The following is a 24681-nucleotide window of genomic DNA, read 5'->3' as shown; positions in this document are numbered from 1 at the left end:
AGAGACTGTCAGGTCACGGCCGGAATAAACACACATGATGTTACGCGAGTACTAAGAGGGCTGGGGGTCAAGGCCCTCTGGCTGGGTTCAGCGCCGATGATAGACTACAAACCCTCCCCCGCAGCTAAACGTCCATCTACCATTGGGCTCCAAGTCATTTTGTACATGGGTATTAAGCGCCTACTGCAGACGCCTGGGCCTACTCCAACACATACGATGCCGGGCTGGTGCAGTGGGCACGGATCGGCTTCACAAGACCGTTTGGCAGGAAACTGCTTCATGGTGACCGTTTAGGCAACATGCGTCCCAGATGGAGCGCCCTATGCCTGGAAATAAGGCTAGCATACTGGGTGGCATCAGCCGAGTTTGCTTTGGAGTGGTAAACCGGGCCCAGGGCACATCTCGTTTTCTTCGGAGGTTCTCTCTTCCTAAGCCAGGGGTTGGTAGCGCTTCTGTGACCCCTTAGTGATGGCGTGTGACGGGGGTGTAGCCAATGTACAACAGAGTACACACTCAGTGAGGGCGGTACACTGGCATGCAGTTGCTTGGGTCAGTTGGAAATATTGAACATATATTACGATTTCGCAGGAACTATTCTGGTCCCAACCAAGCACTGAACCAGAGCACATCGAACAGGCAATCTCAGATGCTTCAAGTCATTTTGATGCTGAATTAGTATAGAGGGATAGGCCACTCAACAGAACGGGAAGAGTCATAGCGAGGTGGGTCTACTAGAATGCTGTGGCCACAACAAAAAATCTTTAAATGATCTACAGGCTCAGAGGAGGCCTATTGAAGGAGTGTCAAACTAAATACTGGAACAGGAAATAAAATTATTTCTTTATCCAGCGTGACCAATGAGAGATTTAAGTTGTTCACATGGCTAGATGCAGAAATGTAATAAGAAGCCTAAGAGGCAGCTATGGAGTAACCAATGGGCTTTCGGGAAGCCAATGATTGAACACAATGGCCGTGATGCACGTCAATGTGTTGCATAAGACGCATGCAGATCGCATGGGGTGGAAATAAATGTGGTGCTACATTACACCCCCACAACAGCCAGGAAATTATTACACTCCTATGCGAAGTGTGTGTATTATTGCCGTTCGAGCCATCATTAACTTTTCTTAAGGTCACATTTCAAGGTATCGAAACCCAACCCCCTATAGAATTCCTAAATTCAACCAAACTGCCGAGTCACATACATTAATACTAGGTTAATTTTGTACCCTACCTCGCATCTGGGGTAAATGTGTGTACGAGGGATTAGGTGCATGTTAACATGTTTACAAATAGAGGTGTATATAACGATGGATTAAACCCAGATCTGTGACTGGGGTGAATGTTCTGCCATTGTGCAACATTCCATCCATCAATTGTTGTTTTTGCATTTGTCACCCTGAGTGGGACGGGTATGCTCAGACGCGAGTCCCGTGCTCTCCAGGCCACTGGAATCAAGCTATCCTGGCTGATGATGGCTGAAAGCCTGAAACCGGTCCTTGGATGCTTGGTTCCGGTCCAGGAAAGACATGGCTTGGCAGTTCGGGCTAAACTGTTCCCATGAGGCACAGGGTCAAGACTGATTTGCATATGGCCATGTCTGAACTGGGGTGGCCTGGTGAACAAAATAACGATGAATTAAACCCAGATCTGTGACTGGGGGTGAATGTTCTGCCATTGTGCAACATTCCGCCCATCAATTGTTTTTGCAAATAGAGGTGTGCCTAGTCGAGATTTGTAAAGCCTCTGTTGTAGGTGCGCGCTTTGGAAAATCCTTTTGCAGGCCATGTTTGTATCCCCCACAGACGTGTCTACAGACAGCCGTCCACACTCCGAAGGTTCCTTCGCTGTCTGCAAACATACCCCTAAATAGCAGCCATTAGGAACTGCCTCACAGGTGAAACAGCTCCAGCCCCGTTTGGACCAGACAACCGCCCGCCTGCCTCCTTTTGGAAAGTTTCCACAGACACTGATCCCCTGTAAGCTAGCCTAGTGACAGCCCCTACCACCACGGGACTCTCTACACACAAACAAGATTGCCCTCCCATACAGGGGTGTAGACACATGGTTTTCTGTACAGACCACCCTCGCATGAAGGTTCGTTTAGAATGCCCGCCTTAAGATGAGATTGCAGGACGTGCTCCACCAAAGACCCATTCACACAGCACCATCCGATGTAAACCAGTGCAAAGACCACTCTCTCCTACATACTAGTCCACAGACCACCAATTCCCTGGAGAGCCGCCCAAAGAGCACCCTCCTCGACGTACCAGTCTACATAATCCTCTCCCACATGACCATTTTATCTTACAGACCCTCTACATAATCCTCTCCCACATGACCATTTTATCTTACAGACCGGTCTACAAACCAATTTACAGGCACCTGCCCCTATTGACAAGCAGACACTTTTGCTTCACAGACTCGCCTGCCTACAGTCCTCTTCTACAGGTCAAGTTACAAACTGCCCCTCTGTAAAGAATACACAGAAACCACACCTCTCCTGTTTAGGTTCGTCTATAGATAGTCCTGCCTTACAGATTTGTCCACAGGTCACCTATCCCACAGATCTGTTGACTGACGGCCCTCCTCCGCAGACCAGTCTACAAGCAGCCTCCATCTGCGCCTTTTGTTTCCCTCAAACCCTCGATATCTGAACAGCTGATGAAGCTCATTAAATCATTAATTGCGCCCGATGCCGACTCTCGCTCTCCCCTGCAGCTGTCACTCTCCCCTCTCCAGCTATGCATCGCCCGGCCGCCTTGCCTGATGCGCCTTCACGGAACCTTGCATAGGAGTGATGTCGCTCAAACCTCCTCTCACACTCCACCTCACCTCCGACGCTACCAACATCTGCGCGCCCATTTCACTCACCCCCCCCCCCCTCCCCTCTCAACAACTGTTCTCAGCCATCGGTCACCTTTAGCTGGCGCCCCTCCCTCTCCCGTCCTCAACCGACTCCCTCCCCGCCCCCATTCTCCCTCCCTCCCAGACCCTGATAGGAAACAGACCTCGCCAGCTCGGCACAGTAACAGCCAAGTGGGAGGCTGCGAGGCTGCGCCCGGGGCTGGGACTGCCCCACTGAGCCAACCCCCGAGAACATTGTAGATAACATCAGGAGAGGGGCGTCTCGGACTATTGTGTTAAAGGGAAATACGGTGCACACGAAAATGGCCACCGACATTCATACCCGAACGCACGGCACGGCCCGTTCACCGTGCACTGCGCGGGCACGCCGCGTCTTCCACCGGAGGACGTCGTACTACACTGGGCAGTGTGGGAAGGGGGCTGTGCGGGGTCCGCGACACGCGCGAGTCCCCCACTTCTGCCTCACGGTATCACTGGCTTGGTTTCCCTTCCAAATATAGCATCAGCTCGAATCCGCCAGTTTCCGACAATGCGGCCCCCACCCCTGCCCTCCATTAATGGTTCATGCCTTGCGAGAGCTCCGCCCCAACTGGGCACCCCTTCTCTGGGGGTCATCAGCTGCGGGCAAACAAGCAGGCGACGCACAGACGCAGGCTGATCCGTGAGGATGGGAACTAGGAAGGCGAGAACACGCCATGGCTATATACAAAACGAAACATTGACACTGACAAGATATCCGCAAAAGAGCAGGCCCTCTCTCCAAGTGAAATTCGCACAGCACACTGCAAGGATGTGTAAGGGGGTTGCAAAAATAAAAAACACAATCACCACAACATTAAATACAAATAGCGGTCCCGGATAGGCACTACAGAATGTTGTCAACAAGGAATGGCAAAACAAGCCAGCAGCATCCTCTCATGGGGCAGATTACAATATTGCAGTAGTCGCAGCCCAATACAGGGATATGTACGGGGGCTACTAAGAATATCCCCAATTCAAATTAAGACAAACGATATCCACATGGGATATAAAACTCTTCCGGTGGTCAGAGGAAATGGGACCTGCGCTCCACGCCTGCTGGCGTGTGGCTCCACTGGGGCCACCCCACACAAATCAGCTATCACACCTGTGCTAGAATCGAACACGTCAAAGCAAAATTAGGAAGCACAGAAATAGTTTAAACTCGAGCGCTCAGACGTGAAAAACACAATCACCCAGCCCTATAAAGAACCGCATTAATTCCCGAGGACCCACTTAACAAAATGTAAAGTACAGCCCTCATCTCATCTGAACTATGCCAAAGGACTATACCATGGAGTATTTGCAAGCACGTCACGCGTTCTGAAGGGTCTGCCATTGCAGCCCTGGTGCCAGGTATCCACCCTGAAACATTTGTACATAATGCACAAAGCAAAGATTAAGCCCAACATTTTTAGTGAGAAAACTCAAGATATAAGGACGCTACGCTACTGATTAGCCCCACAATACATTGTTTCACCTTAAAAGAAAAATGTAGGTGGGAATTTATTTTGGGTCCAAACACTCAAACACAACGGGCTAACAAATTCCCAACTTGATCCTCAGAGTATATAATAATAAAAAAAAAAGAGTAAGAAAAGAACCTAACAAAATCTGGGGACCTGGTGTAATGCAGAGAAACCAGAACATACCAAACATCAGAATTAGAATACCACGGTACACCTGGAAACAAGGATGAAGTCCTGCTCCCAACACAAACATTTAAGACACAAAACCTGAAAGCTATAACTAAAAATAAAAGACGCTCACAAGTATCACCGGATACAACATGCCAGCACATCTTGCCATACTTCACACCAGGCTTACTGACAAGCACAACCCAGAATACAATTATCGGTATTGTTTAACATCACAACTGCCATGAATACGGTATGCCGTCCACTCCTGCTAACCAGAGACACAATTAGGAGTGAAATTTAAAACGTACCTAGTACGTCTGCAATAAAAGTAACTTCCACTAGACTAGAAGCCGTATGCAACGGATCACCACAGCAACTCAAATAATGTAGCATGATTAACTGCAACACTTAAAACGAATGCTACAATCTATCTTAGGTCTGCAGCGACAGCATGCTACCAGCCAGCAAAGCTCGTCAATGCCTCTACAGAAGTAGCAAAGGATTCAAAATATACAATGAAATACTGCACATAGGGTTCAGAGTATTCGACTGGGTGCATGAAACACTGAACGACACTGACAGCCAAAATACATGTCAAGTTGATAAGGGAGGCCAAACAATGCCACCACGGCCAGATAGGGAATGAAAAATGCGGGGGGGGGGGGGGGGGGGTTGCGGAGAGAGAATCACAACGAAGGACACAATGCAAGCTTAGTAAAAGTCAATACAGCCATGGATATTAAAGGAGACCTTTGCATATTAAGACACTACTTGGGCGGACCAGCCTCCTGGAAAAGAGACTAAGACCCACCAACGAGCTTGCTCTAGAACAGATCCAAGACACCGTTTAAAGTTTACCACAGAACACCTTTGTCAACAACCTTCATCTTCCATTGCTCGGACGGAAGGTGACTTCCTTCCCCAAACAATTTTCTAGTGCTGCAAAGTGGGAGCTAGCTATATCACGAATGAGTGATATAGGAATAATTTAAATCAGGCTATTAAAAACCAACCCAACACTTTACCGGGACAGAAATAAAGGAAAAACAATAATATTTATGTGCGAAAAATAATAGATACGCTCTCGTTCAAATGAAAAGGTGGCAACATTCAAGGCAGAGTAAAGTGCATGATAGCTGGGGACGCCCACATACATGAAAACGACCGTACAAAAATGAGGCAATTGGCAAAAACAGTAGGCCTCGCCTTTGTGACTTACAGCATTTGCAAATGCGTATTCGTTGTTGTTCTACAGCATTAGTAAAAAGAAAAATGATTTCACAAAAAAACTTAAACTCGACAGCAGTATGTAACGGACCTCAGTATTACTTGCACTGCCATACAGTTAATTAATTAGTGATGTAATACGCAAGGTCATTGACAGTGCATCATAGTGGTGTAAGTTATACTTAGGTCCGTTACGTATAACTGGTTAATTTTAGTATTGTTTTTAGGTTTTAAAACAGTAGTTTTTTTCTTATTAGAAGACCCGCTCCACTTTAACCTGTTTTAAATGATTTTCGAAGATTTGTTTTCCAATATAGGAAAATCTTAACTCCACCATAATCGTTTACTTTTTTGTGTGAATTTCTATGGTTTTTAACAAAGTAAGATCATATTACGATAGGTCTGTAGTAGCTGGCTCTACGCCCAACTCCCCCTATTTGCTTTGTTCTTTTAAATTCCAAGCTCCCATATATGTGTTTCTCATATATTCAATTTTAGGACTGAGACAGAATCCTGTAATGACACTCCCAACATTTCTGTCCATGTTGCGGCCAGCCAATCATAGGTTTTGGTCCGGCCAATCAGACTGGATTACGGCGCTATGAGTCTCACTGCGTTAATTATTGCTACTTTAAACCTCAATTTCTCTAAAATCGCTTAACAGATTTACAACAAATCACAAAGCACGCTTTCTGAGTAAAGCTTGACCTATCTGTCAAATTTGGTGCAGCTCTATTCAGTCATTTTCTCTGTAACCCGGTTTAAAATTCAGGTAGGAAACTTGACCCCCCCCCCCCCCAAAAAAAAATCTTCAGTCCCCCCACATGGTGGATTACCAAAACTTTCCAAGAGGAGCTAAGGTGGATGAACTTTTCGGGAAGTTTTGTTAAGATTTGTCAAACGATACCAAAGTTATTTGCAAAACAAAACCCGTCCTATGAAAACCATGACTTGCATAGAACTACACAGTGGTGAAAGCCACTGTGCAATATAGATTTTTTGCAAACATTTGCTAAATAAAGGAATGGGCTAGCCCTGACACAGAAGTCCAGAGGGACTCAGAACAGGCTGTGGTGCCGGGCCCACCATTTGCAAAACACATATACATGCTAGATGGCCTATCTGCATACAGGACACCCTAAGATCCAGAACAGAGACAACGAGACAAAGAAGAAAGGGACCAACACACCAGGGAAATAGACCAAAACTCTCAGCTCCGGCAACACGAATAAAGGAAGGGTTAAGACCCAGACACATTAGTGAGGAGTCACCCAGCTTAGCCGCCATGGTCTGCTCGGTCGTTGCTGGTTCAATGCAGGAAGGCACGGATGTGTTGCTTTTCTGGTAGACCAGGCTATGGGACATTCATGTGTGACAATGCTTTAAGGAGCTCTAGAAGGCTAGACTGAGAAGCAACCCTGTTTTGAGGAGATGGGGATAAGAGAACAGATTCTAATTAATATAGTCTAGAGGAGGTCCTTGTAAGGAGAATGAAGCTAGGGGCAACTGCAGATGTTGCTAGGAGAAAGACTTACTCCAGGCTTACTGGGTTCCACTGACCGATAAAAGCATTATTTATGATTTACCAATAGGCTGAGGATATCACTTATACTTCAGTTTTCTCTGCTCCAGGCACACAGCATCAACATCACTGTTTGCAAATCACCCAGAAGTGAATGTGAAGGAGCAGTCTAAAGCTCAGACCAACCAAAACCAAAATGTCTGTTCTTTGCCAAAAACTGCAAGCAAGAAATAATACACAACACAAAGCTTGACATGTCTCTGGGCTGCCTTGAACTCCAGCAGCTTTCACTCAATGCCAAAGCAGCTGGAGTCACATTGGAAACCAACTGCTAATGACAGCCTGCTACTAAACTCCCTCTACTAAATAATAAAGCGGCTACTTCCAGAAAGGGACTTCGGAATGTATCCCCTTGTACTCGCGCATCTGCATGCAGTAACACCATTAACCACCCATCATGGACTCCACACTGGCACCTCTTTAAACTGTAGACTGTCTCACTGGGGCAAGGTGAAATGAAGCCACCTCGCATCCTGAAAGAACGCCATTGGCTCTAAATGCCAAGCCCTCGCCATCTTCAAAACATTACCATAGCTAGCATGACCAGCGCCCCGTTTATTTTGGGAACAAGTTCACCTTCAAATTGAAGACTAAGATGTTTAAAAAGAAAAAAAAGACAGCAAACCGTTTTCTGTCCATGGACCCAGGATCTGAAAAAGAATCGCTCTATCCATGCTGTTCCAATAAAAGAAAATGTTCAAGAGACACCTCTTTAACGAACACTACTCCAAAATGCTGTAACAAAAAAAAAAACACCTACCTCGCCTATCATTCCCTGACCGTTTGCTTGCCAGTGAAACAGCACAGCGCCCCGCAGGCTTTTTGACCAGGGTTGCACTATACAAATACTCTATACATGCATACCACTATACACACTGGTCTTCACTAGCTGGAGGGACGTCTGCAGGGAGAACAGCGCGCCTCCCGCATCCGCAAATTATGGGGGTGACGCCCATGCACAACCCCAGCAACACTCATCTTTCAGGCCTATAGAAATAGGGCTGCGTCTCACTTTACAGAGATTGTATATAGCCATCCATTAACCAGGGTCATGACCGAGGAAACGGCGATCGTAGAAGAATAGGACAGCAGGGCTATGCCATGTGCTAAACAGGCCCCATCAAGCCTACAAAAGCCGCAGGTTACACAGAACTACGAGGAATAAGAGAGCAAATGTGCGCTATCCGGGTTTATCTGCCAGTCTTCTACAGCAAACATTTAGTAGATTACAAATATCTTACGGAGGAGTAACACTGCCTCCGGGTGCTACATTAGACAACAGACCCATGTAAGCACAATTAACGTATAGGTATACCAGGGGTGAGCTGTCCCTACTGCCACACTATGCATGCCATTGAAAGCAGAGGTGCCTCGCTAGGTTACATAGATCTCGCGGGCTTGAGAGACAGATTACACAGATCTGTTTCGTGCAGCAGCAATATCCATCGGGTTACAATTACCTGCATGGATTGGACAGCCGTGGCCCCTCCCACCTCTTGGATACGGCACTGCTGCCCAGAGAACAGGAGCCCCTGGGGAGCTGCTCGGATCCAGCGTCTCTTGTTTTCGACCAGAGATATTCCATCTATGTTACCCCACCCCCCACAGCCATGTAGAGCCTTTCCCCCCCACTCCCGATACAAAAATCGTCCGGGAACTCCTGCTTCTTTCAGAGGGCTTGGGGAACAAAGAAATTCGGGTAATCGTATAACACGGAGGTGAGTAAGAATAAAAACAGAGGGGCTCAAACTCCTCTCGGGAGTCGCATCTCCGCCGCCCCCCGCAAGGGGAATAACCAGGACAGTAACTCTAACAGAGAATAGTCCAAGGGAAAAAACACCGAGGATACCAAGAGAAAATGGCAACGAGGGGGCACTCGGGAGCACCGGCCCCATGTGCTGAAGACGCCCCGAAGGGAGACACCGCTTTGTTAACCACAAGGCCGCTAGAGCCCCCTGGTGTGCTGAACCTCCGGTAGTGCCCACGTAAGGAGGCCTCCCCCCGCGCCGAGGTCAACAGTGAAACGCCTCCCGCAAGGAGAATCCCACAGCGCCAGGCTGAGCCTCTCACCCGTGCATGAAGACGACACCCCCCCTCCCCCCCCAATATACGTACCCCACACGGGGTTCCCGAGAAGCCCAGCTACTGCATACCGCCTGACTAAAGGGTGCACAGGAAGAACGGAGGCCATAGTACGATAGACACCCCCTTCCGCCCACCAGAGCGTAGAAGCCCCGCCGCCGTGCATGGAACCAGCCCACACCCCCAAAGGAGGGAAACCACCCTGCCAATCTGTACATCCTCCGTGATCTCCCCGAGCCCCCTCAACCCCGGAACCCCCTTTACTCTTACCTGAATCACCATACTGCCCTTATCCATAAACCGAGGGCGGCACTGGAAGGGGAGGGGGTCTATACCAATGTGCCCCCGACACGGTCCTCGCTAGACTCCAGCAGAGGGGCGCCTGGCTCCACCGAGGCGCGTGCTTCAATAATGGGTTTACAGAGGGTGCCCTGGCACCACCGAAGGTCTGCAGGTCCACGGGGCGCTTCTCCTGGGTCCAGATAAGGGGTTTCCCGCTCCTGCGGGGTCTGCAGCTGCGGTGGGGTGTCCCTGCTCCAGGGGAGGGGGTCTCCTTGGCTCCCGAGGAGGGGGGTTCCTGTCTGGTCTCTGCAGCGGCGCGGATCTCCCTCCTCCTCTCGTTCCTCACCTCAAGGCTCGTCTTCCTCCCTTTCTTTCTCTCTCCAAAAGAGCCCTCCTCTTCCTCTCCCTCCCCCTTCCGACGTCCCTGCTCCAACCTCCTACTCTTCTTCCCCCCCCCCCCCCGGCTCAGGGCCAGATGGCTGCAGAAGCCCCACCCCCAGGGCTAATTAATCACAGACGGGCCCCTCCTCTCTCTCCTTCACCCTCCCCTCTCCTGTTTCCCCCGTCCCGCCCTCTCCCTCCTCCACCCTCCAGACTGGCTCCAGGCTTCTGACACATTTTGAGTCACACTCCAGAAAGAAAAGGGGGGCAGAGGTAGGGGGCATGATAGGGGGTTGGAAGGGCGGGTGGGGGCATAGTCGGGTGGAAGAGCGGGAGGGGGGCATAGTCGGGTGGAAGAGCGGGAGGGGGGCATAGTCGGGTGGAAGAGCGGGAGGGGGCATAGTCGGGTGGAAGAGCGGGAGGGGGCATAGTCGGGTGGAGAGGGGCATGGAAGGGCGGGGGGCATAGTCTGGGGGAACGGCGGGGGGGGCATAGTCTGGGGAACGGCGGGGGGGGCATAGTCTGGGGAACGGCGGGGGGGGGCATAGTCTGGGGAACGGCGGGGGGGCATAGTCTGGTGGAAGGGCGGGGGGGCATAGTCTGGTGGAAGGGCGGGTGGGCATAGTCTGGTGGAAGGGCGGGTGGGCATAGTCCGGCGGGCGGGGGGCATAGTCTGGGTGGCGGGCGGGGGGCATAGTCTGGGGGAAGGGCGGGGGGCATAGTCTGGGGGAAGGGCGGGGGGCATAGTCTGGGGGAAGGGCGGGGGGCATAGTCTGGGGGAAGGGCGGGGGGCATAGTCTGGGGGAAGGGCGGGGGCATAGTCTGGGGAACACGGCGGGGGCATAGTCTGGGGAACACGGCGGGGGCATAGTCTGGGGAACACGGCGGGGGCATAGTCTAGGGAACGGCGGGGGGGCATAGTCTGGGGAACGGCGGGGGGGCATAGTCTGGGGAACGGCGGGGGGCATAGTCTGGGGAACGGCGGGGGGGGGGCATAGTCTGGCGAAGGGCGGGGGGGGGGCATAGTCTGGCGAAGGGCGGGGGGCATAGTCTGGCGAAGGGCGGGGGGGCTAGTCCGGTGGAAAGGTGGGCTGGCATAGTCCGGTGGAAGGGCGGGGGGCATAGTCTAGGGTGGCGGGTGGGGGGCATAGTCTAGGGTGGCGGGTGGGGGGCATAGTCTGGGGGAAGGGCGGGGGCATAGTCTGGGGGAAGGGCGGGGGCATAGTCTGGGGGAAGGGCGGGGGCATAGTCTGGGGGAAGGGCGGGGGCATAGTCTGGGGGAAGGGCGGGGGCATAGTCTGGGGGAAGGGCGGGGGCATAGTCTGGGGAACACGGCGGGGGCATAGTCTGGGGGAAGGGCGGGGGCATAGTCTGGGGGAAGGGCGGGGGCATAGTCTGGGGGAAGGGCGGGGGCATAGTCTGGGGGAAGGGCGGGGGCATAGTCTGGGGGAAGGGCGGGGGCATAGTCTGGGGAACACGGCGGGGGCATAGTCTGGGGAACACGGCGGGGGCATAGTCTGGGGAACGGCGGGGGGCATAGTCTGGGGAACGGCGGGGGGGGCATAGTCTGGCGAAGGGCGGGGGGGCATAGTCTGGCGAAGGGCGGGGGGCATAGTCTGGCGAAGGGCGGGGGGGCATAGTCCGGTGGAAAGGTGGGCTGGCATAGTCCGGTGGAAGGGCGGGGGGCATAGTCTAGGGTGGCGGGCGGGGGGCATAGTCTAGGGTGGCGGGTGGGGGGCATAGTCTGGGGGAAGGGCGGGGGCATAGTCTAGGGGAAGGGCGGGGGCATAGTCTAGGGGAAGGGCGGGGGCATAGTCTAGGGGAAGGGCGGGGGCATAGTCTAGGGGAAGGGCGGGGGCATAGTCTGGGGGAAGGGCGGGGGCATAGTCTGGGGTGGCGGGCGGGGGGAATAGTCTGGGGTGGCGGGCGGGGGGAATAGTCTGGGGGAACGGCGGGGGCATAGTCTGGGGGAACGGCGGGGGCATAGTCTGGTGGAAGGGCGGGAGGGGGGCATAGTCGGGTGGAAGAGCGAGAGGGGGTCATAGTCTGGTGGAAGGGCGGGGGCATAGTCTGGGGGAAGGGCGGGGGCATAGTCTGGGGAAGGGCGGGGGCATAGTCTGGGGGAAGGGCGGGGGCATAGTCTGGGGAAGGGCGGGGGCATAGTCTGGGGAAGGGCGTGGGCATAGTCTGGTGGAAGGGCGGGGGGCATAGTCTGGACTGGAGGGCGGGGGGCATAGTCTGGACTGGAGGGCGGGGGGCATAGTCTGGACTGGAGGGCGGGGGGCATAGTCTGGACTGGAGGGCGGGGGGCATAGTCTGGACTGGAGGGCGGGGGGCATAGTCTGGACTGGAGGGCGGGGGGCATAGTCTGGGGGGACGGCGGGGGGCATAGTCTGGGGGGACGGCGGGGGGCATAGTCTGGGGGGACGGCGGGGGGCATAGTCTGGGGGGACGGCGGGGGGCATAGTCTGGGGGGACGGCGGGGGGCATAGTCTGGGGGGACGGCGGGGGGCATAGTCTGGGGGGACGGCGGGGGGCATAGTCTGGGGGGACGGCGGGGGGCATAGTCTGGGGGGGCAGAGGGGGGCATAGTCTGGGGGAACGGCGGGGGGCATGGGCGGGGGGCATAGTCTGGGGGAAGGGCGGGGGGCATAGTCTGGGGGAAGGGCGGGGGGCATAGTCTGGGGGAAGGGCGGGGGCATAGTCTGGGGGAAGGGCGGGGGCATAGTCTGGGGAAGGGCGGGGGCATAGTCTGGGGAAGGGCGGGGGCATAGTCTGGGGAAGGGCGGGGGGCATAGTCTGATAGTCTGGTGGAAGGGCGGGGGCATAGTCTGGTGGAAGGGCGGGGGCATAGTCTGGGGGAAGGGCGGGGGCATAGTCTGGGGGAAGGGCGGGGGCATAGTCTGGGGGAAGGGCGGGGGCATAGTCTGGGGGAAGGGCGGGGGCATAGTCTGGGGGAAGGGCGGGGGCATAGTCTGGGGGAAGGGCGGGGGCATAGTCTGGGGGAAGGGCGGGGGCATAGTCTGGGGGAAGGGCGGGGGCATAGTCTGGGGGAAGGGCGGGGGCATAGTCTGGGGGAAGGGCGGGGGCATAGTCTGGGGGAAGGGCGGGGGCACAGTCTGGGGGAAGGGCAGGGGGCACAGTCTGGGGGAAGGGCAGGGGGCACAGTCTGGGGGAAGGGCAGGGGGCATAGTCTGGGGGAAGGGCAGGGGGCATAGTCTGGGGGAAGGGCAGGGGGCATAGTCTGGGGGAAGGGCAGGGGGCATAGTCTGGGGGAAGGGCAGGGGGCATAGTCTGGGGGAAGGGCAGGGGGCATAGTCTGGGGAAGAACGGGGGCACAGTCTGGAGGGTGGGCGGGGGCATAGTCTGGAGGGAGGGCGGGGGGCATAATCTGGTGGAAGGGGGAGGGGGCATAGTCTGGGGGGAGGGGGCATAGTCTGGTGGAGGGGGGAGGGGGCATAGTCTGGTGGAAGGGCGGGGGGGCATAGTCTGGAGGGAGGGCGGGGGGCATAATCTGGTGGAAGGGGGAGGGGCATAGTCTGGTGGAAGGGGGAGGGGCATAGTATGGTGGAAGGGCGGGGGGGGCATAGTCTGGTGGAAGGGCGGGGGGGCATAGTCTGGTGGAAGGGCGGGGGGGCATAGTCTGGTGGAAGGGCGGGGGGGCATAGTCTGGTGGAAGGGCGGGGGGGGCATAGTCTGGTGGAAGGGCGGGGGGGGCATAGTCTGGTGGAAGGGCGGGGGGGGCATAGTCTGGTGGAAGGGCGGGGGGCATAGTCTGGTAGCAGGGGGGGCATAGTCTGGGGGAACACCGGGGGGCATAGTCTGTTGGAAGGGCGGTGGCATAATTGGGGGGCAAGTCAACAGGGACAATGACGTAAAACGGGCAGGGGCTAAAGTTTAATAAAGAAGGGTCAAAAAGAGGGAAATGCAACTAGCAAAAGAAACAAGAGAAGGGATAAAAAGGCAACAGAGGGTAATGAGTGAAAAACGCACACATTGGCAATCACGGGGCTAGATAAAGTGGGACAAAATGGGGACAGAGGCAAGGGGTGAAAATATGAATGACAGACAGCTTAAACGGAGAAGGGGTACAAGACAGCTATGCCAAATGGCACAAAAGGAGGTTTGAGAGCAGGGTGCACAGGGGGTGCCAGACAGCAGGGTGCCAAAGGATGGAGCACTACTGAGCAGGAGAAACTAGGGTACAGAGGGGGGGAAAGGGGTTCAGAGGCACTGGGAGCATACAGATGGAATATGGCGCAGAGTTGCCAAAAAATAACTTGACTGGAAAAGGGTAGTAGCAGTCAATAGATTTTACCCTTTGACCTTGTTAATGCGTACGTATTGCCTTTGCCAATACCTTTTGACGATGCTGTTGAGAATCAGCAAAAAGAAAAACAAGCATTGGCATAGACAATAGGCCTCGCCTTTGGGACCTTATAAGTGATTTGCCAGAGCTATTGGCTTTGTTAATGTGTTTAAGCTATGTTGTAGAGCACTTGTGACTGCCTGTTTAGTAGTAAAATATTGCAATAGTTGGTGGTTAGAGGGGCTCCTACAGATTTGGGCCACAGTGTCACTACACCTGCTGCACCATCTAAATAAAGCCCCTTTCAACTGCAAGGTAACTACAATTTGGCTCCCCGTTTAGTAGAAAAATATAGCAACATTAGGTGTTTAGAGGAGTTCTGACAACTTGTTGGCCTGGTGCCATTGCACCTGCTGCATCATTCAAATATATATATATATAAACAAGTGTGATTATTACCCTGTTTAACAGTACACAATTTATCATCCTGAGAAAGATGAAAGGTGAATATGGCCCACCAGATTTGGAACTTGCTTTCAGAAAGAGGAAGAGGGAGAAAGAGGAAGGGACATGCCATTGAAAGAGAGGGAGAGAAAAACTGGAGTATGCTTCAATAGAGAATTATAGAATTTGCAATACTTACTAATAATCAGCAGATGCAAAAGGCACCGAAAATAACATTCTGAAGTATGAACTTGATCTTGACTATCACTCAACTTTTCATAGATCAAGATCCCTTTCAGAGCCTGTGAATACATGATTGCTGAAAACATATTTTAATCAAGGATGCCCCACATTTTTACGCTCATGTGGAGAATCGCATTACGCGCACAATGATATAGCAGTCACTGTAGGTGCACATGGTGCGTGGTCAATTGCAAAAGATTTGTTATTCTTCTGCAAAATGAGAAAGGGCTGCTTCCTGAGTCGACACAAAGAATGCACGCACAGCAGGCAAAGATGTCCGGATGATATTACATTGATGGGTGTAGACAGGACTTTGGACTGTGCTGGCTTGTATTTTATTTTGTCCTTTGTCGTCCAAATTCACTCTTGGGCATAATAAAAGTGGTAGCCGAATGATGTGCCAGCGCAACAGTGTAACCTACCTCCTTTACAACTCGGCTTTAAAGAAAAGCATCGCCGAGGCATGGTAAAGGTTTGCACAACACGCAGAGGCAAATAACATACCGCAACGGAGCTCGAAGTGGAGTGACTGAAAGAAACAAGCACAGCACGAAAGTGAAAGCGACCGCGAGACAGGCAAATGTAAACAAGCTCGGCCACGCTAATTAGAAACAGTTGGACCCTGCGGGCCATTGCTCGCTCCCGCAAGGTGGACGCCGTAGGAGTCAATATTTTGAGAAAGATGGGACATTAACCAGCTCTTGGCCAATTGTGTGCTTTCTTTTCTGAAAGACTAACGCAAAGGCCAATACAATTACTGCAAAAAAAGCCACACGCATACCGATTCCAAGAGGTCAACTCCTAGAGTAGCGCATGCACGCTGCGCTAGGCTCGACCTAAAAAGGATTCTACTGAAGCTGGACAGTATCAGAACAATAGCACAATGCTGTATGTGTATGCATGCAGGGCACATGTCCTAAAAAATGAAGTCGGGGGACTAACCTAGGTAGGCAGTATGCAAGTGCCATAAAAGCGCGCAACATCACACATGGCATCACAGGAATTGACATCATAGAAAGTGGCATCACAAGCCACAACTTTACAGGAAGTGGCATCACAAGAAGTGACATCAGATCTAAAGCCCTCACATATATGTTTAGCAGGTCTATCATGTGTACGTTTGAGCACATTGAGAGGACAATAGCACAGTGAGCTATGGAAGATATGTGACTTCTGTGAAAGCTGAATCTGCTAAGTTGCCATGTGCCCCACCATCTTTGTGACTGCAGCGTCCATTTCACACCTCTGTTCCACTGACCACATACAGGTCGACCTGCACTCGAGCTGACCTTTTCCCCGCACACATGCTAAAAATGTTCCAGGAATGTTGAGATGGCAGACGACCTCACCGGGGGGTTTCATTACTGTTCCAACTACTCGGCAAGAGGCAGGTGATGTACCTATGGCTTAGACTGCCCCATTCCTGCATCAAGCTCTGTGACAAAGGGCAGGTGATCTGTATCTCCATCTCCGCAGGCTATATGGACTTTCTGCATTCCTTCTCTTGCGAGGGGAGTGTCCACATCCTATAAAAGGATGCTGCGTGCTCCTTGCAAGTCGAACAGTCTCCCATTACCTACCTCCAGTGGGTCACGGACACTTTTCCATCTCTAGAGATTCCTGTGTAAGATTAATAAACCTGTGTTTCTTCACTCCCAGTGGTGTGGTCTCCCATTTTTTAACGTACTTAGAGGAAGCTGTGGACTTGGGTGTTTCCTGCACCGCTGGGTGGTCTTCTTCTAAGACCCCCCCGGTTCTACAATTGGCGCATCAACGCGGGGCTCCATCAGAGACTCGGTGGTCTCAGCTTGACGACCCGAAGAGGAAAGGAAGATCAGTAACTGAGGAGTGCACCTGCGGAAAGCAGACTTGAGTCTCCGCAGCCAACGTTGCCTGGATCTTCTTCCCTCGACGGTGTCCTTGACTACAGTGGCCCCAGTCCTGACTGGAATCCCTTTCTGGTCTGTCTAGCCTGTCTGGAGAATAAGGAGGAGAACCACCCGGGAGCGGAGAAACACATCGGGTATTCTGGTAGGGTCGCTTTAAGCGACATAAAAATAATTCTTATATACTGATTCAGTTACGCATGCATGTGTCTGGTTTTCTGTTTTGATTGATGGTTTCTGATTCGATCTTTGCAAAGACCGAAGGACAGGTAATGTGTTCCTGATTGGCAACTGTTTGGTTTCTGAGAGAAATATTATTTAAGTACAGTAAAATACTCTGCATTCCAATAGTCAGACAGAGAGTACTGTTCAGATGCCAGTCAAAGAGGCTGCCCCATCTATGTCCCTCAGCGGGGTACTGGAACAGTCCTGAATAACCCAGATGACCCGAATGCCTGTTCCAGATTAATGTTTAGCTTTGTATATACTCCTAGGACAAAGGCTGAGATGTTACAGTTACGAAAATATATACCTGACATCAGAAAGAATGCTACGGGTGTTCTATGAGAGTGTCCAGCAGATACTGAACACTTATACCTTGACCCTAATTGACATCACTCAATTTTTTGGCCTCATATTGCCTGCCAAGCTTTGGAAACCACTCAGATATGTTAACGATCAGGCAGCTTTCTGTGGTACATGGGAAGACCTAGAAACAAGGGGAAAAGAGAAAAACCTAGTGAAAAGCCACATGAACATATATTAGCACTGCTGAAAAGACTGTTAGCCAAACTAAAAACTATCGCTCCAGAGAGAAAGGTAGATTGGACCCTTCTCAATGCTTCAAAACAGAATACTGATGAATCAGTCTCTGATTATTTTACTAGACTAGGAAAGGCATATACCGATTTCAGTGGTCAGGATGTCGCGACTGAAACTGGTCGCCACCTGCTTATTCAGACTTTTGTTAAAGGGCTCTTACCAGCAGTGGGGAACAGGCTTATGGCCAGTGAAAGTAGCTGGTCAGCGGCAACGCCCGCCACTATATTGACAATGGCACAATATTACGAGGCTCAGTACAAAAACGCAGAAGAAAAGGAGACTAAAAAGAAGAAATTAAAAGAACAAGTGTTTCTTAGCCAGTTAGACACTAGTAATCGCCCTCGTGACAAATAATGTCAGTCAGCAAAATGCCAGGTTCACCCCGAAAACACAAAACAGTACAGAACCAGCAATCATATCGATCTGGTCCCCAGTCTACTGATATTTGTGCCTATTGCAAGAAACCGGGACACTGGAAGAAGGATTGCCCATTATTAGCTAATAACATTGCCACAGGCAAAACGCAACTGTGACAGTTCAACACCCCCCCTCGACCCCAAAATCAATATAAAGGCAACAGGTTTGATAATTCAGAACACCAGGCTACCCTTCAGGATTATGCCGAAGACGATACTGAGATGAGCCCAGTATATTGGTCAGCCTAGGGAGGTCAAGGATGAGGGAAGGAACCTGTGGAGGTACCTGTAGATCAACAGGGACCCTATGTTACAGCATCGGTGGCCAGCACTAAAGGATGTTTCCTTGTTGATACAGGAGCATCCCGCAGCACCTTGACCACCCCACTGATTCCGAGGGCTCCTCCATCCGGCAAACGAATTACATCGACTGGGTTCGATGGTAAGCCCTCTGTAAATCCCCTTTCCAAACCTACGCCATTCTCTATCACCGGTGCTGACACTTCTGCAACATTCTTGCTATCACCAGATTGTCCTGAGAATCTCATGGGATTGGATCTGTTAAAAAATTACAGTGCCACCATCAGATGTTTCCCAGATAATGTTAGAGTCATTCAGTATGACAATGTTTCCCCGTGCCAACTGTCTGTACAGCTACTCCAACTTCCCGACATTCAGGAAGATTTAGCTACCATCCCAAACACCTTATGGGCAACTTCTGATACTGATGTTGGTACTATCCAGATGCCACCAGTTCACATCACTGTCAGGGAAGGTGCACGCTTGCCTAGATTACCACAGTATAAAATATCCGAAGAGGGAGAGCTCGCACTACAAAATATTGTAACAGACCTCATTCAGGCTGGCGTGGTGGAATAGGTTCCTTCCAACGTCTGCAACAGCCCCATTTTGCCGGTATTAAAACGATCGGCTACACACCAAATGGTGTACAGATTTGTGATTGACTTGCGGACCATTAATAAGATAGTAGTACCACAATTTCCGGTAGTTTCAGACATAAGTACTATCCTCACCATGATTCCACCTAAAGCTACAGCCTTTACAGTAATCGATTTAAAAAATGCATTCTTTTCCATCCCCATTCATGAAGACTCATGTTTTCTTTTTGACTTCACCCTAATGAACAGATCATATAGATCCTGTCACGCCACTCAGGGCCATACAAAAAGTCCGAGCATTTACAGCCAAGCATTGAGAACACAACTTTACCAGGTCCATCTCCCAGAGGGAGTGGCTCTTATTCAATATGTAGATGACATTTTGTTAGCAGCAGATACTATCCAATTGGCTCGACAGGCATCATTACTGACCCTCAAATTCCTTGCTGAACATGGCCACAAGGTATCCAAAGACAAATTGCAGTATTGTAGAAAACAGGTGAGTTACTTAGGTCACCTGTTGTCTAAGGAGGGCCGCACTCTTACACCAGACAGGATTCAGACTATTTTGAACCCTACTCCAATCACCCAAAGAGACGTGAGAGCAGTAATAGGTCTCACCTCCTTCTGTAGACAGTGGGTCCCAAATTTTTCACTCATTATCAAGCCACTCCTTTCCCTGATGACTAAAGAGGTTTCTGATCCTATTTCCTGGACATCACAGCATGCGGAAGCATTCATGACCCTACGGCTCTGTGTTCAGCCCCAGTCTTAGGTACAAATGATTATCAAAAGCCATTTTTTCTCTTTTTACACAAACGGTCAGGTTGTGCCCTCTCACTTCTCTGTCAAATGCATGGTACACACAAACGACCCTGTGCCTATTTTTCTGCTGTTTTGGATCCAGTTGCCCGAGCTTTGCCTACCTGTCTGCGCGCTGTAGCAGCGGCTGCTGTGGAAGTGCCAGACAGAGGGTATAGTTCTACGGTCATTAACAGTTCTGGTACCACATGCCGTTGATATTCCGTTGAATAAAACCAAAACCCAACACCTTACTAGTGCCCGACTGTATGGATACAAACTCACCCTGTTAAATGCGCACATAACTATTCAACGCTGTACCACTCTGAATCCCGCTACACTCTTACCCCTACCTGATACCGATCTCCTCACTCAGCCACCCCATCATGGTTGTGTATTCCCAACAGAAGCAGAAACAAAGGGAAGGGTGGACCTTAAAGACACAGCCTTACCAGATGCAGAAGGCCACCTGTGGCTAGACTGTTCTTGCCTGAAACTCCCGAATGGCACCACATCTGCAGCCTATTCTGTCACGACAGCACTTACAGTAGTTGAGACTGCCCGAATATTACAGAAATCAGCCCAAGCAGCAGAGATAACAGCACTTACACGCGCTTTCATCCTCAGTACAGGCATGACTGTAAACATCTACACAGACAGTCAGTATGCTTTTGGGGTAGTACACTATTTTGCACTACTGTGGAAAGAAAGAGGGTTTCTCACTTCTCATGGGACGCCTATACAACATGGTGAATTGGTTAATGCCCTTTTGGAAGCCATCACTCTCCCTGCTAAGTTAGCGGTGATCAAATGCACGGCACACAAGAAAGTTATTGACGAAGTAGGACAGGGGAATGCTCTGGCCGACAGCACAGCCAGGAACACAGCCTTAGGAATAATACCTGCACCAATGTACGTCCTAAAATAACAAGCTGAGAAATGGCATGATGCCAGACAACAGATTGACATACAAGAATCCACTGCCATAGAAGAAAAAGAACAGTGGAAAACAGATGTTATGTTAGATGTTATTCCCTTACTTACAATGACACACTTACCTGCACACATTGGGTTCCAAGCCATGTATACTATGCTCAAGGAAGTATGGGACCATCCCAAATTGAGACCCCTGGCTGAGCGATGATTCATCACGCTCTGTCTCACCGGTTTATGATGCAATGTGGGAAAGGGAACAAAGGTTCCGACAGTAGGATTTGCACTGCCCTCTGCCCCTTTCGAAGTCCTTCAGATGGATTATATCCAAATGTACAGAGTTAACAGCTACAAGTATCTCTTGGTGGTGGTCTGTGCATTCAGTAAATGGGTGGAAGCATACCCCACCAAGGATAATACTGCCATTACTACAGCTAAAGTACTCCTGAAGGAATTATTTCCCCGATATGGCCGTTGTAGATTGATGCAAAGTGATTGAGGATCACATTTTATCAGCCAGACAGTCAAACATATCTTAGAGGGCCTGGGGGTCAAACAAAAATCCCATGCTGCATTTCATCCCCAGGCAGCAGGATTAGTGGAACGTTATAATGGAATCCTGAAGGAGAAATTAGCTAAAACAACAACTGAGACAGGATTGAATTGGGTAAATGCTCTACCTCTAGCTCTGCTGTCTATACGACCAGTCCCACATTCTAAGTCACACCTTACGCCCTACGAGACAGTTTTTGGTAGACCTATGAATATTTGGAATGCCCCATCTCCAAAATCCCAGACTGACCTTCCCCAGGAAGTGTTGACTGATTATCTGTACGAACTCACTAAAACAATGACATTACTCCATGAACAGGTCCAGGCCTTCGTCACAGGCCGGTCTCAGGGCCCCGACATCAAATCCGGAGACTTCGTCCTGGTGAAGAACTTTGTACGCACCCAGTCTCTGCAGCCTCGCTGGAAAGGTCCCTTGCAGGTGCTGCTGGGGACCAGAACGGCCTTCCGAGTAGAGGGAAAGAAATCCTGGGTCCATGCCTCCCACTGCAGAAAAGTTGATCCCATAACTGAAGACAACTTGAAAGTACAAAAGAAGTTCTGACCCACAACAGACCAATAAACTGTGACTCAGATTCTGAACTAGAACTTTGTGACGAGGGAACAGACGGATACTACCTCCGATCCAAGGCTAAGCTGAAGAACCAGCCCAGCTCCAAGGGCCGTTAGTACTTGTGAGAAAGTGGCTCTATATATACTGGACTAGAAGGAAGTACAGTGTGTATAGAGTACTCCAACCCCAGAGGTATAACAGAGGTTAAAGTCAGAACTGACCTTACTCTCCAAAGTGGTAGCTTGGTGGAGCAGTAAGGCAGTACCAGAGGACAGTGTAAAGCATTTGATGTACACACTCAGTCAGCAACAGGTTTCACACACTCAAGGACTGAACTCCAGGCCAATTGTTTGTATATCCAAAGATATGGTTGTTTTATTTTTAGAACCAACAGTTAGAAAAATATACTTTTCAAGTTACGAGTACTCATGTAAATAATTTGCAGAGGAGTAATACGTTTGTACGTACAATAATTACAGGTTAGCTAATAAGCAATACAGTTCTGAAACACACCCTAACATTGAGCTCAATGGGTTTTCATAGGAAAGTACAGTGGATTACTTTATGGATTACTTTGGTAGTTCCAGGACTAGATCTTGGATTCAGTCCTGGGGTCTAAGCTGAAACCAGATTAGCAAAAACGTTTTAGTTACAGTGATGATTTTTCCTGAATATAAAGCGGTTTTAAAAGTTCACACTTCGAAACTTTGAGATGATTCTCACAATGTTATTCAATGGGAGGAAATTCAGGTTACAGGCAAAGTATGATCGCGTTACTTAAGTAACCCAGCACTAGTCTCCTAGGGACAGCACTGGGGGCTTAACTCAAAACAGGTAGGTAATTGTGTTTCAGTATTTCATTTTTAAAGAATATTTGCAGTTTTCAAAAGTAGACACTTGAAAGAAATTTCCTAGTAAAGCCGACAATGGGTTCCTATGGAGAAAATACAGGTTACTAGTAAAAACCCGCTAGGGATTACTTTTGTGGTTCAGTACTGGGCTGAAAGGTACAGTACTGGCTTCTCTCCTGATCACATGTGAGTATTTTCGAATTCGGACTTCAGCTGATTTTATACGAATATTTTCAGTTTTCAGGGCAAGGGGGGGGGGAAGTAGGATAGGACAAAGGTCACAGCCAGCGGCGGCTGGGTGCAGGGTGCTTTTGAGCCGTTGGGCGCTCAATGTTATCCAATGAGGATCTTGAAAAAGGAACAAAGGCTGCAGGCTCGGGGACGGTGACTCTCCAGGGGCGCCCAGCACTTCAAGAGGTAAGTTGGGATGTTGGAGCACAGGTAGGTACCCCAAAGGGTGGCACAAGGGGCCGCCGGGGTATCTTTGGGGGTCGGAAAAGCTTACCCTCGGCTGGTCACAGTCGGAGTGGCCCCTGGTTCTGAGTCTGCAGGCGTCGGCAGGTTCGTCGAGGAAGGTCTTTGGGCACTGGACTTCGGGTCCCAGTCGCCGGGGGGACGTCTTCGTGGTCTTGGTCGGGTTGGCCCGGCCCGGGCTCGGCTGGTGCAGAGTGGGCTGGTCCGGAGCTTCCTGGTGGGCACCAGGTGGGTTGTTGGAGCAGAGCCTCTGCTGATGGGAGTCCCAATCGTCGAGAGGGTCAAGGCAGGCAGGTCCTCTGGGTGTCCCAAGGTTGCTGTCCGCCGAGGTTGCCGGGTTTAAGCAGGAGCAGGTTCCAGGATCAACAGGCCGGTAGGGCTGGGCCAAGTCAGTTGTTGTCGTCCTGTTAGCAGCTGCACGGTGGGTCTTCTTCTTGATCTTCTTTCTTCTTTTTGATATCGGGATTTGAGGAAGGAAGGTTCAGGGAGCCCCTAAATACTAAATTTAGGGGCGTTACACTTAGGGCAAGGGCAAGGGCAGGGACCGATGCGTCCCTGTCCTGGGGTGAGTACACCCCCTAGCCTGCTCCTCTCCTGTGGGAGGGGGGCAGGAGCCTAGCTGGGATTGGGCAGGACTCCCCATCTACAAGATGGCCGGAGCCCGGGGTTGTTCTTCACCTCGCCTCCTACACCTGAGGGGTGGAGTTGGCACAGGTTGGCACACCCTCCTTCCTGACGTCGTTTTTCCCGCCAGTCTTCCCGCCAGAGTGGGGGTAGGACTGGTGGGGGGCTGGTTGCTGGGTACAGCAAATGGTCTGGAGAAGCTCTCAGAGGCAGTATGCCTTTGAAGCTTCCCCCTGTCCATCCTGGGGGAGGAGACATAGCACCTCGCCCAGGATGTGCTTTGTTGCAGACCCAGGAGAGTTAGGGGCTCTCCACCCAGGGGTCCAGTAACATGTCTGCTGTGTGGCAGCCTCTGCAGCCACTCAGCCCAGACGTGGATTGTAGGTTTGGGTTATGGAGGGCATCTCTAAGATGCCCTCTCGTGCATTTTACATTAAATCCCACACTGGCATCAGTGCGGGTTTAATGTGCTGAGAAGTTTGGTACCAAACTTGTCAGTCTTCAGTGAAGCCATTATGGTGCTGTGGAGTTCGTGAATGACAACCTCCCAGCACCATATACTCTTAAATGGCAACACTGCACTTACAGTGCCCAGGACTGGTCCTGGGTACTGTAGGGGCACAGGCTCATGCACCTGGGCCCTCACCTCTGGCATAGGGCACCCAGGTAGAGGGGTGACTGAAGTATGCCAGGGCAGTGGGTTCTGTGGGCATGGCACACCGGCATGTGTGCCATGTCGATTCTTGCTTTAGTTTTGTACTTAAGCACTCAGCCTG

The 24681-nt window shown here is 51.0% G+C and overlaps 1 protein-coding gene across 12 annotated transcripts in view; it reads right to left on the bottom strand.

Moving 5' to 3' along the window:
- RBFOX2 (RNA binding fox-1 homolog 2) overlaps positions 1-24681 on the bottom strand; it is a 686272-nt gene that overhangs the window by 307331 nt on the left and 354260 nt on the right. Inside the window, exon 1 of one of the 12 annotated variants that reach the window (XM_078640452.1) lies at positions 9688-10109. The exons of 7 other annotated variants lie outside the window; for them this stretch is intronic. In XM_078640452.1, the coding sequence (XP_078496578.1) occupies positions 9688-9714 (27 nt within the window). In that variant the 5' untranslated portion in view covers positions 9715-10109. Of the gene's footprint in view, positions 1-2766; positions 2876-8795; positions 8818-9687; positions 10110-24681 lie in introns of those variants that run through there. 4 more of the 12 variants (XM_078640465.1, XM_078640454.1, XM_078640450.1 and 1 more) reach the window with 4 other exon arrangements.

This window comes from Lissotriton helveticus, chromosome 1_1 (genome assembly GCF_964261635.1).
Source record: "Lissotriton helveticus chromosome 1_1, aLisHel1.1, whole genome shotgun sequence".
NCBI lineage: Eukaryota > Metazoa > Chordata > Amphibia > Caudata > Salamandridae > Lissotriton > Lissotriton helveticus.
The sequence above is the reverse complement of the archived record's forward strand: the minus strand, read 5'-3'. Positions and strand labels throughout refer to the sequence as shown.